Here is a 19,415-nt window from a genome sequence, read left to right on the forward strand (position 1 = left end):
GTGAGCGGTCACACACATGTAATTAATATTTTGGATAGAAGTCCAAGTGTCGGTAGTCAGGCATACTCTAAGTTTGGTGGTCAAAAACATTTTCTTCAAACTATCCTTCTCTCTCAAGAATACCCTCATGCAGTCACGCATTACGGTAAATCGAGAAGGAATAGGAAACCTTGGATCAAGGGCTTTAACAAATTCCCGAAACCCTTCTCCCTCAACACACCTAAATGGTAGCTCATCCACTATCACCATCCTAGCAAGGGCAGCTCGGATTTTTTTCTCATTATATTTGGCCATCCCTAAGGTCTTCTCCCCTTCCCCTCCTTCACTTCTTGCTTCCGGGACCAAGAAAGTTTGACTCTTGTCCAATTTACTCTTACGGTTTTTGGGGCAAAGTTGGATGTGTGTTTTCATGGCCGAAATGCCTTGCCTTTTGGGGTGGCATTTCCATTGCCTATGACAATGGTTACAAGTAGCTATAGGCTCTTCGGGATCACAATCGGGCACTCTTGTGAAGTGGGACCATAATTATTTGATATTTTAAGCTAATTAATAAGAATTAAAATACAATTCTTTTTTTTTACATATAAGATCATTTTATTAATATACAAAACTGTCAACAATTCGCAGCATGCTACATTTTAATTTTAATGCACCAAAACTTAAACCCATATATATACTTCCAATACTCTTTAGAGAGAGCACATTAAATCCCCATTAAAATACCAGCAACGCCTGCATCAAAGAAAACGAAAGTAACATTCCACAATAAAGTCATACAATTACACTTAAAACGTGACCATTGTGATATCAAGCACGATCATCGCCAAAACAAGCTGTTTTTCTAACTATAATCTCAGAATATACACTCACTGCCCTCCTAATCTTCCTACCAACTCCAACCACAAATGGAGATGCAAAAAGATCATTAAAATTACAGTCAGAACGAGGTTCGATTCCAACGAAATGAAATTCATCGAGGGAATGAAGCAAAATACATGTAAATTCACCCAGCTACACACGCATGCAAACAAAGTGAGATGAGAGACTCACCGAGAATCAGAGTGAGCTTTGAAGCGCTTATGGTGATAATCATGCCCACGATCCTCGACACCACCAGTCGCCGATTTACCGTAATGCGAATTAATAAGAAATTGAGCTTTTATCCCTTAATATTATTCTATATATTCATGATTTTTTTACTAATTATTAATTAATCCTTTATCTCGATTTTTTTAGCCGAAAGGAATCCAAAGCATGTATTAGCCGGCCTCACGATAGCAAATAAAAGAGAGTGAAATCAAAAATCAACAACCAAGCAACAGCCAACAAATCAACAATCAACAACCAAACCCATAGCATTTAAAAGAGAAATCAAAAATAAATCAACCAATATCCATGAATAAAACCCATATCCATGAATAAAATACTAGAGAGAGAGAGAGAGAGAGAGAGAGAGAGAGAGAGAAGAGATACCGGAGATACCGTCGGAGGCTGGAGCTGCACGGTTTCGTGGTGGTTGAGGGCGTCGAAGGCTAGGAGGGAGTCTGCAGCTGCTGGGAGCTTGGGCGCCGTTTCAATTTTCTGCTTCTGGACTTCAGGACTTGGGAGAGAAGAGTATAAACCCTAAGTAAGTTACTTAACTTACTTTATTTCCGTATGGGGGGAGCGGGCTTTTGGTATTTTTTGGCCCCTTTTGGGTTTTTTTTTTTTTTGTTAAAAAAAACTCTAAAAACCGGTATTCTTAACTTCTTAATACTTTAGTCTTCAGACCTTTTGGTCTTTTCGGCCCCTTTTGTTTTTTTTGTTTTTTTTAACTCTAAATCAAATAATAATTTTGATTTAATACTATATATATTAACTAATATAACTATACTATTATATATAATATAACTATATATATATATTATATAAGTATAGTTAATTAGTAAGTTAATATATAACTATATATATTATAGTATATAAGTATAACTATATATATATATATATATTATATAAGTATAGTTAATTAGTAAGTTAATATATAACTATATATATTATAGTATATATATTATATATAGTATATATAGTAACTTATATAGTAACTTATATATAATTAGTAATGTAAATTAACTATATAATAAGTTAATATAAAACTATATATATTATAGTATATAAGTATAACTATATATATTATAGTATATATATTATATATAGTATATATAGTAACTTATATAGTAACTTATATAGTAACTTATATATAATTAGTAATGTAAATTAACTATATAAGGTATAGTTATATATTATATGTAAATATATATGATTAATGTATAAAAAATAAATAGTATAGTAACTATATATTATATAAGCCCTTAATATATATAGTAATAGTATATATATAATCTATAATTATATATAATATAACTATATATTATATATTAACTTATAGTAAACTAGTAATGTAAATTATAAAATATAAAATAAGCTATAGTAACTTATATAGTAACTATATAGTCTACATTAACTTATATTAAATTAGTAATATAAAATATAAAATAAGCTATAGTAACTTATATAGTAACTTATAGTAAATTAGTAATGTCAATTAACTATATAAGGTATAGTTATATAAAACATATAAATATATATGAGTAATGCATAAAAAATACATAGTATAGTAAATATATACTATATAAGCCCTTAATATATATATAGTATATATATAACTATATATTATATATAATATAACTATATATTATATATTGACTTATAGTAAACTAGTAATGTAAAATATAAAATAAGCTATAGTAACTTATATAGTAACTTATAGTAACTTATATAGTAACTTATATAGTAACTTATAGTTAACTTATACCAAAATTAAAAATACATAACCAATAACTTATAGAGTTATAGTAAATTAGTAATGTAAATTAACTATATAAGGTATAGTAATTAGTAACTTATAGTGTAACTAATAACTATATTAACTTATAGTAACTTATAGTAAATTAGTAATGTAAATTAACTTATACTAACTATATTAACTTATATTATTCATTATAATGTTTATACATTATTATTTATTAGATGTTAATATATTGATAACACATATTTTTATAGAATATGCACAATATCGGAGTCGGAGTCGGAGTAGCAGTCGGAGTCGGATTCGGATTGGAAGTCGGAGTCGGAGTCGGATTGGAAGTCGGATGATTTATCGGAGTCGGAGTCGGATGATTTATCGGAGTCGGAGTCGGTGTATCGGAGTCGGAGCCGGATCGGAGCGGAGTCGGTACAGCTCCACCTCCGACTCCGACTCCGACTCCGACTTCCAGGGGGGAAAAAACTCCGACTCCGACTCCGACTTGTCGGAGCCGGAGCAGAGTCGGAGCCGGAGTCGGATTTTCGGATTTCTGCTCAGCCCTATACCAATCTGAGGGTGGGAATCATTTGTGCTCTTTCATAAATAATAAAATTTTAGAGTTTAAAGAGAAAATACTATAAGGCCTTAAAAATCATGTACTTAATTTATTTTAACAACCCACATAAAAATAAAAACCATCCATCTAAAATAAAATAATAAAAATCTTTACACACCCAGTGCTGCTTACCTGGCATTGCAATATGCCCATTTCTTTGCTATAATTTCCTTTCATATGGCCATTACATATTTTCATACATTAATTCATTTCTTTTCTTTCTTTGAAATCAACATTTTCAGTATTTTCCTTAGTTCGATGAATATGTATTTATTTTGGAAAAAAGCATTTTATGTCATGCTTACATATAAATAAAATCTTAGTTATTTCAAGAAGCATGTATGAAAATTTCATGACTTAGAATCTACATGCATGCATTATCATATACACATACAATCAATTATAATCGATAGGATACTTAACAGAGGCTACCAAGAAAGACTTGTACATAATATAAATTCATTTATTCTTTAATTAGAGGAACGTTTGGAAAGAGATAGAGATATATTCTTCCACAAAAGAACTTGGTGTGGGTGCATGGTCACAGCTACTTACCTCGATCCGTTGCAATCCCTTTAATTTCAGAAAATCCTAATCCAATAAATAACAAGTGCGTTAAAACTCATCCAACATCCTTTAGATCCCATTTTTAACGATGGCTAAAATATTATAAATCTAACGTCGTTTTCTACCCTTAATGTTATTTCAAATAACTACCCTCTCGACAAATCCTTACAAAACTAATATAAGAAGATAATTAATTTAGTTAACATAATATCACAACAGCTCCATATATGCATTTAATCACTTAAAACAGAATATAATTATATATATATACAAAACACAACATCAAAACAATCCTATATATAATTAATCCCTTAAAACAGAGCAGATATGTATATATATAAAACATAACATCAAAACATAAGCTAAACAATTTAGTTAGATTCCAAAATCACATTAAAATCAAAGGAGTCAAAATAGAACTTTTACCTTAATCTCCTAGATTCTTTCAAGAGGTGAAGTGAAGGTCCAAAGCTTGAAGAAAATGAGAGGAGTTTGATTTCTTGAAGAGGAGAAGAAAAGAGGGAAGTGTCGTTGGCTAGCATGGAAAGGGAGGTGAAGAAAACTTGTTCTTTATTTCTTGGGTGTAGACCGACAGTTTGAAGGGGAAAAAGGGACTTAAAAATTGATTTAATTGAACTTATCCCATAAATCTTTAAGTAATCGATGGAAAGGAGGTTTCATGCTTATCTCATAAGCTTGAAGATGAGCCAATCAAATTTAAGGACAAACAACTAGTCTTGGTCAAAGCTTGTCTCACATGTTTGCAAAGGTGACCAACGGTTTTAAGATGGATTAAAAGTACCAACAACTTTTAGTAAAGGAGACCTATGGATTTAACATGGAATAAAGGTTTAAAACTTGGTCAAAGCTTCCCTTAGAAGTTTTTAAGCTTGATGACCGATGGTTCATAAGAGAATAAGGTTTAGTTAAATTTTTTGTCATTAAAAACATAAGAAGATAATGGAGGGCTAGGATTAGATTTAGGAAGATAACTATTCTAACTACCAATCCGAGGGTGGGAATCATTTGTGCTCTTTCATAAATAATAAAATTTTAGGGTTTAAAGAGAAAATACTATAAGACCTTAAAAATCATGTACTTAATTTATTTTAACAACCCACATAAAAATAAAAACCACCCATCTAAATTAAAATAATAAAAATCTTTACACACCCAGTGCTGCTTACCCGGCATTGCAATCTGCCCATTTCTTTGATATCATTTCCTTTCATGTGGCCATTATATATTTTCATACATTAATGTATTCCTTTTCTTTCTTTGAAATCAACATTTTCAGTATCTTCTTTAGTCCGATGAATATGCATTTGTTTTGGAAAAAAACATTTTACGTCATGCTTACATATAAATAAAATCTTAGTTATTTCAAGAAGCATGTATGAAAATTTCATGACTTAGAATCTACATGCATGCATTACCATATACACATACAATCAATTACAATCAATAGGATACTTAACAGGGGCTACCAAGAAAGACTTGTACATAATATAAATTATTTATTCTTTAATTAGAGGAACGTTTGGAAAGAGATAGAGATATATTCTTCCACAAGAGCACTTGGTGTGGGCGCATGGTCACAACTACGTACCTAGATCCGTTGCAATCCCTTTAACTTCAGAAAATCCTAATCCAATAAATAACAAGTGCGTTAAAACTCATCCAACATCCTTTAGATCCCCTTTTTAACGATAGCTAAAATATTATAAATCTAACGTCGTTTTCTACCCTTAATGTTACTTCAAATAACTACCCTCTCGACAAATCCTTACAAGAGTAACATAAGAAGATAGTTAATTTAGTTAACATAACATCAAAACAGTTCCATATATGCATTTAATCACTTAAAACAGAACATAATTATATATATATATACAAAACACAACATCAAATCAGCCCTATATATAATTAATCCCTTCAAACAGAGCATATATATAGATATACAAAACATAACATCAAAACAACCCCATATAAGTACTTAATCCCTTAAAACAGAGCAGATATGTATATATATAAAACATAACATCAAAATATAAGCTAAACAATTTAGTTAGCTTCCAAAATCACATTAAAATCAAAGGAGTCAAAATAGGATTTTTACCTTAAGCTCCTAGATTCTTTCAAGAAGTGAAGTGAAGGTCCAAAACTTGAAGAAAATGAAAGGAGTTTGATTTCTTGAAGAGAAGAAGAAAAGAGGGAAGTGGTGTTGGCTAGCATGGAAAGGGAGGTAAAGAAAACTTGTTCTTCATTTATTGGGTGTAGACCGACAGTTTGAAGGGGAAAAATGGACTAAAAATTGATTTAATTGAACTTATCCCATAAGTCTTCAAGTAGCCGATGGAAATGAGGTTTCATGCTTATCTCATAAGCTTGAAGATGAACCAATCAAATTTAAGGACAAACAACTAATCTTGGTCAAAACTTGTCTCACATGTTTGCAAAGGTCACCAACGGTTTTAAGATGGATTAAAGGTACCAACAACTTTTAGTAAAGGAGACCTACAGATTCAACATGGAATAAAGGTTTAAAACTTGGTCAAAGCTTCCCTTAGAAGTTTTTAAGCTTGATGACCGATGGTTCATACAAGAAGAAAGCTTAGTTAAATTTTTGGTCATTAAAAGCTTAAGCAAATGGAGGGCTAGGATTAGATTTAGGAAGATAACTATTCCAACTACCAATCCAATGGTGGGAATCATTTATGCTCTTTCATAAATAATAAAATTTTAGGGTTTAAAGAGAAAATAATATAAGGCCTTAAAAATCATGTACTTAATTTATTTTAACAACCCACATAAAAATAAAAACCACCCATCTAAAATAAAATAATAAAAATATTTACATGAACATATTTAATTTAAGAAATAAAATAAAATGACGTAAAGACTTACGTAATAAGACTAAGATATTACAAAACCCTATTCTCAAGATACTTTTATGAATTCCATAATTATTAATTGTCTAGTGGGCTTGCCCTTCTGCACATACCAAATGAAGATGGACCATATTTTAGTGGAAACTTGAATCCCATTAGCTTTTCAGCTACGGTGATTAAAATATAATATTCATAATTATGTGTGCGTAAACACTGAGCAATTATTTTTAAAAACTAAATAAATATAAAATTTATATAAAAAATTTAATTATTAATAATAAATTTTACTCTTTTTTAAAATAATTACGCGGTGATTACACTATAAGGTTTTAGTTCAAAACTTTTTATAAAATAATAACTATATTTCAAGAGCAATTTTCATGCCACTTTAACAATTTAAATAATATTTTTATTGATCGAGATTGTTGAACCCAAGATTTCAAGTTTTATGTGATTATAAATCTACACATGGATTTTGATGATAACAAATGAATTCAAAGAATAAAGAAGTCTCAAGCTCAAGTTGTCTACACAATGGAGTCAAGCACATCAAGGAAACAAGCATGAGCAAGAAGGGAACAAGTTCACATTAAAATTATAGAGTAATGTTGTAAATCTCTTCAAAATTCGAAATTAGGATTAATGCTCAAAATTAATATTTTATCATAAAGCATTAAAATACATTTTCCACATGTGCATGAATATTTTTGAAAATTAAATTTGAAAATTTTGAAAGATGATTGATTGTCATCTTTTGCATGTGCATGCCTTGATTAAAGGGTTGAACTTTGAAAATATTAAAGATGATTGATTGTCATCTTTCACATGTGCATGTTTTATTTGAATATTTTCAAAAGTGATTGATGCTTTTTTAGACTTATACAAAAAGTAAAAGATTAGGTTTGAATTTTTTGAAAATGAAAGTGTGCTCATTTTGTCATATGCCAAAAGTAAAAGATTAGGTTTGATTTTTTTGAAAAAGTGAATGATGTTGTCTTTGACAATTGAGAAAGAAGAACCTTTTATTTGAATTCTTTGAAAAAGTGAATGATGTTGTCTTTGACAATTGAAAAAGAAGAACCTTTTATTTGAATTTTTTGAAAAAGTGAATGATGTTGTCTTTGACATGTGAATCTTTTTAAATTTGAATATGAAGTCTCATATGCCTATAAATAGATCATTTGAGAGCTTCACATTCACAACACCAAGAGTATACAACATTCATTCAAAGCTTTCATTCTCTCTTCTCTAAACATTGAGCCTTAATCCTTGTTCATTTTGAGAGATATAGTTTGCGCTGTATTGTTCTTATTTCACTCGTTGAGGAGTGTTTTCTGATAACCTACCCACTATCAGCTTTTGTATCAGAAAAAGGGTGTGTATAACCCTTGTGTGTGTAGAAAGTATTCTACACGGGGAATAGTTGAATCACCACGTGTAAGGTAATTGCAAGTGTAGAGGGTGTTCTACACGGATCCTTTGTAGCGGTGTTGTTCAAAGGTGTAATAGGTTTCTATCTCCACCTGAAGGAGGTTGAATAGTGAATTTGGGAATCCTCAAGGGGTAGCTCGAGGCGAGGACGTAGGCAGTGGGGCCGAACCTCGTTAACATACTGAGTTTGCTTCTCTCTTACCCTTACTCTTTATATTTATTGTTATTTCATATTTTGTTTATATTTTATATTATATATTTGATTTATAATTGTTATTTTTTTTTAATACAACTCAATTCACCCCCCCTCTTGTGTTAGTCATCTGGGCAACAATTGGTATCAGAGCTAAGAGCTCTATTATAAGATTAACTATCTTTTGAGTTAAGATCTTATGGCTAACATTGCAGCTTCATTTGGTGAAGGTCAATCTAGTAGTCGGCCTCCACTCTTTTGTGGAGATAATTACTCATTCTGGAAAGTTAGAATGAGAATATTTCTTCAAGCTCAAGGTAGAGAAATATGGAAATGTATTGTAAATGGACCTTATATTCCAACAAAAGTGGTTGGTGGAGTAAAGGTCAAAAAGGAAGAAGAAGAGTTTGATCGTGAAGACGATAGACTTTATACTTTAAATTTAACTGCTATGAATTTATTATATAATGCTCTTAATGGAAATGAGTTTAATAGAATAATGAATTGCGCTACGGCAAAGGAAATTTGGGATAACTTGGAAGTAACTTATGAAGGAACTTCGCAAGTCAAAGAATCAAAAATTTATATTCTTACTCATGAATATGAAATGTTTAAGATGAATGATGATGAATCTATTTCTAGTATGCACACTCGTTTTACTAATATCATAAACAGCTTGACAGCTCTTGGCAAAGTTTATTCCAAGGTGGAGATAGTAAGAAAAATTCTCAACTCTTTACCAAAACGTTGGGAATCAAAAGTTACAGCTATTCTTGAAGCTAGAGACCTCAAGAAGCTTGAAGTCAATGAACTCATCGGGTCACTTATCACCCATGAGTACACATTGAAAAGAGGAGAAGAAGAAGGAAAGCCAAAGAAGAGCTTAGCACTTAAAGCTGTTCCTCATGAAAGTGAAAGTGATGAAGATGAGGAAAATGACGATAAAGATGAAGAAGTTGCGATGATAACAAGAAGAATTCAGAGGTTCTTGAAGAAAAATAGAACTCCTCCGAGGAAATCTTTCAAAAAGTTTTCCAAGAAAGATTCAGGTAAAAAAGACACTTTAATTTGTTATAAATGCAATAAACCTGGTCATATCAAGCCAGATTGTCCTCTGCTAAAGAAAGATCGAAACAAGGGCAAGAAAGCAATGAAAGCTACGTGGGATGATGATTCAAGTAGCTCAGATAGTGAAGCAAGCAATGAAGAATCAGCAAATCTTTGTCTTATGGCTAAAGATGACATTGAGGTAACAAATCTTGATAATATTGAAAATCCTTCATATGAAGAATTGCAAAATGTTTTAGAAGAGATTTATGAGGAATTTGAAAAATTGGGTATCAAGTATACTGCTTTGAAAAAGAAAAATTCTTCTTTAACAAACGAAATTGAAATTTTAAGAAAAGAAAGTATCATTTTGAAAGATGAAAATCTTGAATTGAATAAGAAGAAAACCGATTTAGAAAATATTGTTGAAAACTTTACGAATGGAAAAAGAAATTTTGAAAAACTTCTTGGTAGTCAAAGATGTGTTTTTGACAAGGCAGGTTTGGGATATATGCCAAAACAAAAATACAAACCTTATAAAAATTTCTTTGATAATCATTCTACCTCAAAGACTAATATTCAAAATTCTTTTCATAAAAATAATTTTGTCAAAAAAGGATATTATTATAATCATTCAAGTTTTTCATATATGTCACATGCTATTTGTAATTTTTGTAATAGAAATGGTCATAATTATCATACTTGTCCTATTAGAAGAAATCATACAATGACTATTAGGGCCATATGGGTACCTAAAAATCTTGTTTCTTCTAATACTAATAAATAAAGGACCCAAAGAACTTGGGTACCAAGAAAAATCATTTTAAATGTTTTTATAGGTATGCATGAAGTCATCCACAAGCAAAAATAAGTGGTTTTTAGATAGTGGATGTTCAAGACACATGACGGGAGACAAGACTAAGTTCTTTGATCTTAAATCTAAAGAAGAAGGACACGTGACATTTGGAGACAACTCGAAAGGGAAGATCGTGGGAATAGGTAAAATTGGTAATGAATCTTCTCTCATAATTGAAGATGTTCTACTTGTTGAAGGTTTAAAACATAATCTTTTGAGCATAAGTCAATTATGTGATAAAGGATTTACAGTTACTTTTAAAATGGATAAATGCATTATTTTGAATGATCATGATTGTAATATTTGTTTTATTGCTTTTAGAAACAATAATGTTTATACAATTGATTTTGAAGAAATTACCTCACAAGATGCTATTTGCTTGTCAGCTCAAAATGAAACTAGTTGGTTATGGCATAGAAGATTAGGTCATGCCAATATGGAACTTATTTCCAAACTTTCAAAAAATGATCTTGTGAGAGGTTTACCAAAAACATATTTTCTTAAAGACAAAATTTGTGATGCATGTCAATTTGGTAAACAAACAAAAACTTCTTTTAAAACTAAGAAACATATTTCCACTACTAGACCATTGCAACTGATACACATGGATCTTTTTGGACCAAATAGAGTTGCAAGTCTAGGAGGAAAATATTATGCATTTGTTATTGTTGATGATTTCTCTAGATATACTTGGGTCATCTTTCTTGCTCATAAAGATGAGGCACATAATGCCTTTACCAAGTTATGCAAGAGAATTCAAAATGAAAAGGGCTATACTATTTCAAGTATCCGAAGTGATAGGGGAAAAGAGTTTGTTAATAAAAATATTGAAACATTTTGTGATGAAAACGGTTTTATTCATAATTTTTCTGCTCCTCGAACTCCTCAACAAAATGGGGTAGTAGAGAGGAAAAATAGATCTCTTCAAGAGATGGCAAGAACAATGCTCAATGAGAACAACTTGCCTAGTTATTTTTGGGCCGAAGCGGTAAGTACTGCATGTTATGTTATAAATAGAGTTATGTTAAGGTCTAAATTAGATAAAACCCCCTATGAGCTTTGGAATGAGAAAAAGCCCAACATTGGTTACTTTCATGTATTTGGATGCAAATGTTTTATTTTGAATGACAGAGATAATTTAGGCAAGTTTGATGCAAAATCTGATGAAGGTATTTTTTTCGGGTATTCTACTAATAGTAAAGCTTATAGAGTATTCAACAAAAAGACTTTAACTGTACAAGAATCTATGCATGTAGTATTTGATGAATCTAATTCTCCACTCTCCAAGAAATCTATTGATGAAGAAACAGAAGGTATAAATAACACAGAAAGTCTCAATCTCAACAAAGAGAAAGCAATAGAGGAAGTTCAACATGGAGCCATCAGGAAAGATCATCAAAATTTAATACAAGATGCAACCAAACAGTGGAAATTTGTGAAAGATCATCCAGTGGAACAAATTTTGGGAGAACCTTCACAAGGTGTAAGTACTCGATCATCTCTTAGAAATATTTGTAATCATACTGCTTTTCTATCTCAAATTGAACCCAAAAATATTGATGACGCACTTCTTGATGAATCTTGGATTCTAGCTATGCAAGAAGAGTTGAATCAATTTGAAAGAAATGATGTTTGGACACTTGTTCCTAGACCCAAAAATTATACTATTATTGGAACAAAATGGGTTTTTAGAAACAAGAAAGATGAGTCTGGAGTCATTACTAGAAATAAGGCTCGACTTGTAGCCCAAGGTTTTAATCAAGAAGAAGGAATCGATTATGATGAGACATATGCACCTGTCGCAAGATTAGAAGCTATTCGAATGCTACTTGCATATGCTTGTTATAAAGATTTCAAACTTTTTCAAATGGATGTTAAAAGTGCTTTCTTAAATGGTTTTATAAATGAAGAGGTATATGTTGAGCAACCTCCAGGTTTTGAAAATCATATTTCCCCAAATCATGTTTTCAAACTCACAAAAGCACTATATGGACTTAAACAAGCTCCTAGAGCTTGGTACGAGAGACTCAGTGGTTTCTTGATTGAAAAAGGTTTTTCAAGAGGAAAAATCGACACAACTCTTTTCATTAAATATGAAAATGATGATATTCTTTTGATTCAGATTTATGTTGATGATATAATATTCGGTGCTACTAATGAAAATATGTGTCAAGTTTTTGCTAAGACTATGCAGGAAGAATTTGAGATGAGCATGATGGGTGAACTTACATTCTTTCTCGGATTGCAAATTAAGCAAGCAAAAAGTGGGACATTCATCAATCAATCAAAATATATTAAGGAATTACTGAAGAAGTTTGGGATGGAAAATGCTAAGGAAATTGGAACACCAATGAGCCCATCAACTAAACTTGATAAAGATGAATCCGGTAAGCCAGTTGACTCGAAGATATATCGAGGTATGATTGGTAGCTTATTATATTTAACAGCCAGTAGACCAGATATTATGTTTAGTGTGTGCTTATGTGCACGTTTTCAATCATCTCCAAAAGAATCACATTTAATTGCAGTTAAGCGCATTCTTAGATATCTTAGTGCTACAATTAACCTAGGGTTATGGTACCCTAAGCACACATCTTTCGATCTAATCAGTTACACAGATGCAGATTATGCTGGCTGTAAGATAGATCGAAAAAGCACTAGTGGAGCATGCCATTTCTTAGGTCATGCATTAGTTTCCTGGTTTAGTAAAAAACAAAATTCTGTTGCACTATCTACTGCTGAGGCAGAATATGTTGCTGCGGGTAGTTGTTGTGCTCAAGTTCTCTACATGAAGCAACAACTTGAAGATTTTAAACTCATGTATAATCACATTCCAATCAAATGTGATAATACAAGTGCTATAAATCTTTCAAAGAACCCAATACAACATTCTAGAACTAAGCATATTGAAATAAGGTATCATTTTCTTCGAGATCATGTGCAAAAAGGTGATATAATGTTAGAGTTCACAAACACACACGATCAGTTAGCAGATATTTTCACAAAACCTTTACCAGAAGATAGATTATGTATGATCAGAAGAGAAATAGGTATGATGCATGCTATGAATATCTCTTAAAAGATAGACCAGAGTCAATAAAAATAGAGATAGATTTTTTTTAATACTTTTACATAAATTTGAGATTCTTAGCCTCATGTTTGAGACGCTCATTCTCTTCATACAATATCATGTCATTCTTATTCATGGGAACCGGCAAGCGGAATGAAGAATCTAATAAAGATTTCAACTGTTTATTCTTCTGCCGAATGATTCCTTCCCTTGTGTGAGACTCTTGAACAATTTGTTGAAGTACAACAATTTGTTCTTTGAGCTTTTCAACTTCGTGATTTTTGGCTTGTAGCCGCTGAGAAAAAGCCACAATAGAGGAAGAGTAGCGAGTCCCAAGACTCACCAAGTCATAAATAGCATCAGAATCTGACTTATTAGTCAGATTATTATTTTCTTGCTGCAACATGGCACCAATGGTAGCTGCAGAAAGAACAGGAGGTTGAGATGCAGAATGCCTCATGGATGGATCTAGAGAAATGTTAGAAGAATGAGCCATTGAGAAAAGAATAGAAGGCTTAAAACGAGAATGCTGAAGGAATGCAGATGAGTTATAGAGATGAGATGAAAACTTGATGCGGATTAGATGAACTTCAGGATTGATTTTATAGAGATAGCATAAAGAATAAGACAAATTATTTTCTCTTCAAATCTTATTTAGTCAAAAGAAATACAAGATATGCTGGACACACATTGTCAAAAGTTTTCTTACTAAGCCAGCGAGATTAACAGTAGATTGTCCCTATTTTTCTAGTAAACGATGAACCTCTGCTGTTATCTGCCGATGTTGACCTTGTATCTGAACCCTTTCTCGTTCCAGCTCTTCTATTCGTGGTTGCAGATCATGAGCATACCAATCTGCAAATTTTTTCAACTCTTGGTTTTCTTGCTTTAGCCTTTTATTCTCACTATCCTTATTAGCAAGCTTCTGTCGTAACTCAGATATTTGCATGTTAAGATGATCAATCTCACTCACCCTCGCCATTAACCTTCGAGACATGATCGTAACAGAGGCAGCATATTGATTACTGAGCATTCTTGATTCTGCAATAATCTCAGAATCAGCCTTATTAGAAAAACGGTTCACTGCTCCTATCATGGTATTGACGGCCTCAGGAGAGAAGATTGATGATTGATGCGTCAAGGGTTCCTGATTCAAGTCTGGAACATTAGTGGAAGAGAATTGCTCAGCCATTCTATCGTTGTGGAAAAACAGAACTCAGGTCAAGAAGTGATTATTTTTTTGGCATCCGATAGATGAAAATGATCATTTTTTTATAGAAACTCGGAGCCTTCAATCCCGCTTGTCAACAACATCAGGCGATTGTTTAAATCTTCAGCCGTATTAAATTCATAGAGTTAGGCCTCGAGGCTTTGCAGCACTTGTCGGGTCACGGACGGCTCCATTTTTCAACTATCTACAGTGACTATTAAACGCATCGTTTTCTTCAGTCCATTTACTTGTTGCGGATCCTTTTTAATGATGCCAAAAGGGGGAGAAGTGTTAGACTAGAACATTAACACTGTTTAAATTGCTAAACTTGTTATATATGCTTGGAATTATATTTATACTTTTGCTTGAAAAACTAACGCACATTCTCAGGGGGAGCTTAAGTATTAATACAGGTTTCAGGTTCTATCAAGTATTTGTCATCATCAAAAAGGGGGAGATTGTTGAACCCAAGATTTCAAGTTTTATGTGATTATAAATCTACACATGGATTTTGATGATAACAAATGAATTCAAAGAATAAAGAAGTCTCAAGCTCAAGTTGTCTACACAATGGAGTCAAGCACATCAAGGAAACAAGCATGAGCAAGAAGGGAACAAGTTCACATTAAAATTATAGAGTAATGTTGTAAATCTCTTCAAAATTCGAAATTAGGATTAATGCTCAAAATTAATATTTTATCATAAAGCATTAAAATACATTTTCCACATGTGCATGAATATTTTTGAAAATTAAATTTGAAAATTTTGAAAGATGATTGATTGTCATCTTTTGCATGTGCATGCCTTGATTAAAGGGTTGAACTTTGAAAATATTAAAGATGATTGATTGTCATCTTTCACATGTGCATGTTTTATTTGAATATTTTCAAAAGTGATTGATGCTTTTTTAGACTTATACAAAAAGTAAAAGATTAGGTTTGAATTTTTTGAAAATGAAAGTGTGCTCATTTTGTCATATGCCAAAAGTAAAAGATTAGGTTTGATTTTTTTGAAAAAGTGAATGATGTTGTCTTTGACAATTGAGAAAGAAGAACCTTTTATTTGAATTCTTTGAAAAAGTGAATGATGTTGTCTTTGACAATTGAAAAAGAAGAACCTTTTATTTGAATTTTTTGAAAAAGTGAATGATGTTGTCTTTGACATGTGAATCTTTTTAAATTTGAATATGAAGTCTCATATGCCTATAAATAGATCATTTGAGAGCTTCACATTCACAACACCAAGAGTATACAACATTCATTCAAAGCTTTCATTCTCTCTTTTCTAAACATTGAGCCTTAATCCTTGTTCATTTTGAGAGATATAGTTTGCGCTGTATTGTTCTTATTTCACTCGTTGAGGAGTGTTTTCTGATAACCTACCCACTATCAGCTTTTGTATCAGAAAAAGGGTGTGTATAACCCTTGTGTGTGTAGAAAGTATTCTACACGGGGAATAGTTGAATCACCACGTGTAAGGTAATTGCAAGTGTAGAGGGTGTTCTACACGGATCCTTTGTAGCGGTGTTGTTCAAAGGTATAATAGGTTTCTATCTCCACCTGAAGGAGGTTGAATAGTGAATTTGGGAATCCTCAAGGGGTAGCTCGAGGCGAGGACGTAGGCAGTGGGGCCGAACCTCGTTAACATACTGAGTTTGCTTCTCTCTTACCCTTACTCTTTATATTTATTGTTATTTCATATTTTGTTTATATTTTATATTATATATTTGATTTATAATTGTTATTTTTTTTTAATACAACTCAATTCACCCCCCCTCTTGTGTTAGTCATCTGGGCAACAGAGATGATGAATAAAAATCAAATTAAATAATCATACTTTCTTCAACAAACCATTAAAAATACTCGAAAAACAAATCGTTTAGTCGTCTTTTTTTTTTTTTTTTTTTTTTTAGTCAAATCGTTTAGTCGTATATTTTAGAATAATTGGTGAAATATATTAAACTTGAATTTATAATATCTATTCAAAGTATTAATAAAAAAATAAAAAATAAATTATAGTTGCAATTATATAAATGTTACGCAATCACTTTAAAAATTATGAATAAATACTGAACTAATATGAAAATAAAAATTAATTTTTTAATTATCAATTTTATTCTTTTTTAAACCAACTGCATGATATTTACGCACTCTATAACTATGTAACATTACTCTAAATAAAATATTTAGTAAAAAAGTACTTTATAATTATTAAATACAGAGTTTTTAATTATATGACCGAATTAAATGATTAAATTCAGAATAATATAGTCACAATGCTAAAAACATTAATGAGGTTTATTAAATATTGTGTCCTACAAAAAACTAGACCTTATAATTCTATACAACTTCAATTATTTCCATTCATGTCTAAACTATATTAATTACTGTCGACCCTTCAAAAAAATAAAAAGACCATCACCGGGGGTTGCCTCAAGCCTTATTAGGCCCCAACTACTGTTATCACAACACGCCAACACAAACGGTAGGTGTGAAGCCGCAGAACTCCATGAAAAATCCCCCGCGGGTAACAGTGGTGCTCACAGATGATCCGCTTTCCCAGCCAATGAGATATACCCGGGCAGAGGACTGGCACCTGGCGACCTGAGAGGGGCTTCGATTACCTGGTTCCCGTTACTATCGTAATAAATTACGCCTGAGAAATCCAACGACTCACACTTGTCCCCCATCAAAATAGCCTTTTGCCAAACCCCACAGTCACCCCACTCCTCCTGCTCAGTCCCGGTGCGGGTGGGATTTTCGATCCTTTTCCGGCGCATGAACCCAACCGCCTTGTTGCTTATCTTCAACAGGAGCTGCTTCTGCCGGGAAGCAAACGTCGGTGATGAAGGATCCTTTTTCTGAGTGCCCCTGATTGTCCTCGTTGCCTTGGCTTTGATCTTGCGGGAGACCAGGTCGGCTCTCTCGGCGCATATAGCCATGAAATTCGACATGGAGATTAACAAGCTAGCTGCTGTTTTCTGCTTCTTCTTCGACAAGCCGGAGGAGCCATGTTCTGGAGTTTTGCAGAACATGTTGTCTCTCGTCGGAGTTTGTGTCGTACAAAACTGGAAGTGAGAATGATGTCCTAATGACGAGTGCTCAAATATGTATCGAAAACTCTACTTGCAGACCATTTGGTGCACCCTTGCGCACCCCTCATCTACCTGGCAATAGAAACGGTGTATTTTGGCAAAAGTAAAATGGCACAGACAAATACAGAGCGATGAAAATTTCTGTACTTAGGTACTGTTTGGCCATTTGACTTTTTTATCACAAACATAAAATTTTTATCTCATCATTAATTTTTTTAAATCTTCATACAAAATATAATAAATAATTTAACTTTTTCTTAATTTTTTCAAATATCAAAATAATAATAATATTAAAATATAATATTTTAATATTTAATCTTAAAATTCAGAATTCTCGTCTAGAATTTCTTTTCCCTTCTTCTCTCCGATTTTCATCTCCCATCATTCTCTATGTAGCAAAGTTGTATATGTATACTAGGAAAAGACAACGTGCCCTGCAAGTTGTGTCCAGTTTAATTGTACATAAATTTTTATTTTTTAAATAAAAAAATTACCTTAAAAAGTAGAAATAATGAATTATAGAAAATAAAATTCAACTAATCATCTCTTATATTATACAGTAGCATGTGGTTTCTCATTTTTATCATTCATTTTAAACATATATATTGATGTTTAAATATATGTGTTTACGCATCAAGAAAAAAAAATTACATATTAATATGTAATATAGAGATGATGAATAGTATTTCTTAAAAAAAATTCATTTTAAATCTGGCTGATGATTTTTAAATTGAGTCAAATATTCTAAAATCTTCTAAATATTTTACCAATTTGTAGTGTTATTGAACAAATACTACTGTTTAAGTAAGCCTTTTTCTATTTTAAAGTTCCAAAAATAATATAGTTTTAAAAAATTAATTTATTTAAGTGATTTTATTATTTTAAGAATGTTATTTAATATTCATTAATTTATTTTATGTTAAGAACTCTCATTATTTAGATGACTCTTTTTTCTTAAAAAATATTTATTAAAACTCATCATTTTATTTTATAAGAAAAAATTTTAATTTTAGATCAAGAATAAAATATTTGAAAATTTAGTTTTTTTTTTCCTTATCTATTTCTTTCTCTCTTATTTTTGTATGTATTATTTTCACCTCTCTTTTTTTCCCCCAACCCAGCTATGCCAAGTTCTCTTTTTTTTCTGAAGATCAAAAGTACAAAATACTCCCTTATTTTCCTTTACCCCCAACCCACCAACTTTTTTTTTTTTTCTCTCACTTCTCTTCTTCCGCCTTTACCCCCAACCCACTTTTTTGTGTTTTCCTCTCACTCTCTTTTTTCCGCCGGCATGGTCACTCAGTCTCCATCCAACCTTTTCACTTCATACAAAAATAGCCTCCCTCCAAAAAGCTACGATCAAGGTGATCGTTCTCCTTTTGTTATCTTGTGCAGATACTTTGCCTCCATGTATATTGTTCACACATTCCTAAAGCCCGTTGTTTTCTCTTTATTTTGTTGGCTTCGTTTGGCTAGTAATGGCGTGGGAGTTCGAAGAGGAGTGGACGGTGTTGAGTTCTTCTTTTCTCATGTTCATGGAGACTAACTCGGTTGGCGTCATTGTCCTCACCATTGTCACGCACAAACTCTATTGGTTT

The 19,415-nt window shown here is 31.8% G+C and overlaps 1 protein-coding gene across 1 annotated transcript; it reads right to left on the minus strand.

Moving 5' to 3' along the window:
• Positions 1-17,262: 17,262 nt before the first annotated feature.
• LOC122298925 lies at positions 17,263-17,757 on the minus strand. The gene has a single exon (XM_043108770.1). It carries the CDS (start codon positions 17,755-17,757, stop codon positions 17,263-17,265), a length of 495 nt encoding a protein of 164 aa, XP_042964704.1.
• Between the last annotated feature and the right edge of the window lie 1,658 nt (positions 17,758-19,415).

Source organism: Carya illinoinensis, chromosome 16 (assembly GCF_018687715.1).
Source record: "Carya illinoinensis cultivar Pawnee chromosome 16, C.illinoinensisPawnee_v1, whole genome shotgun sequence".
Lineage (NCBI taxonomy): Eukaryota > Viridiplantae > Streptophyta > Magnoliopsida > Fagales > Juglandaceae > Carya > Carya illinoinensis.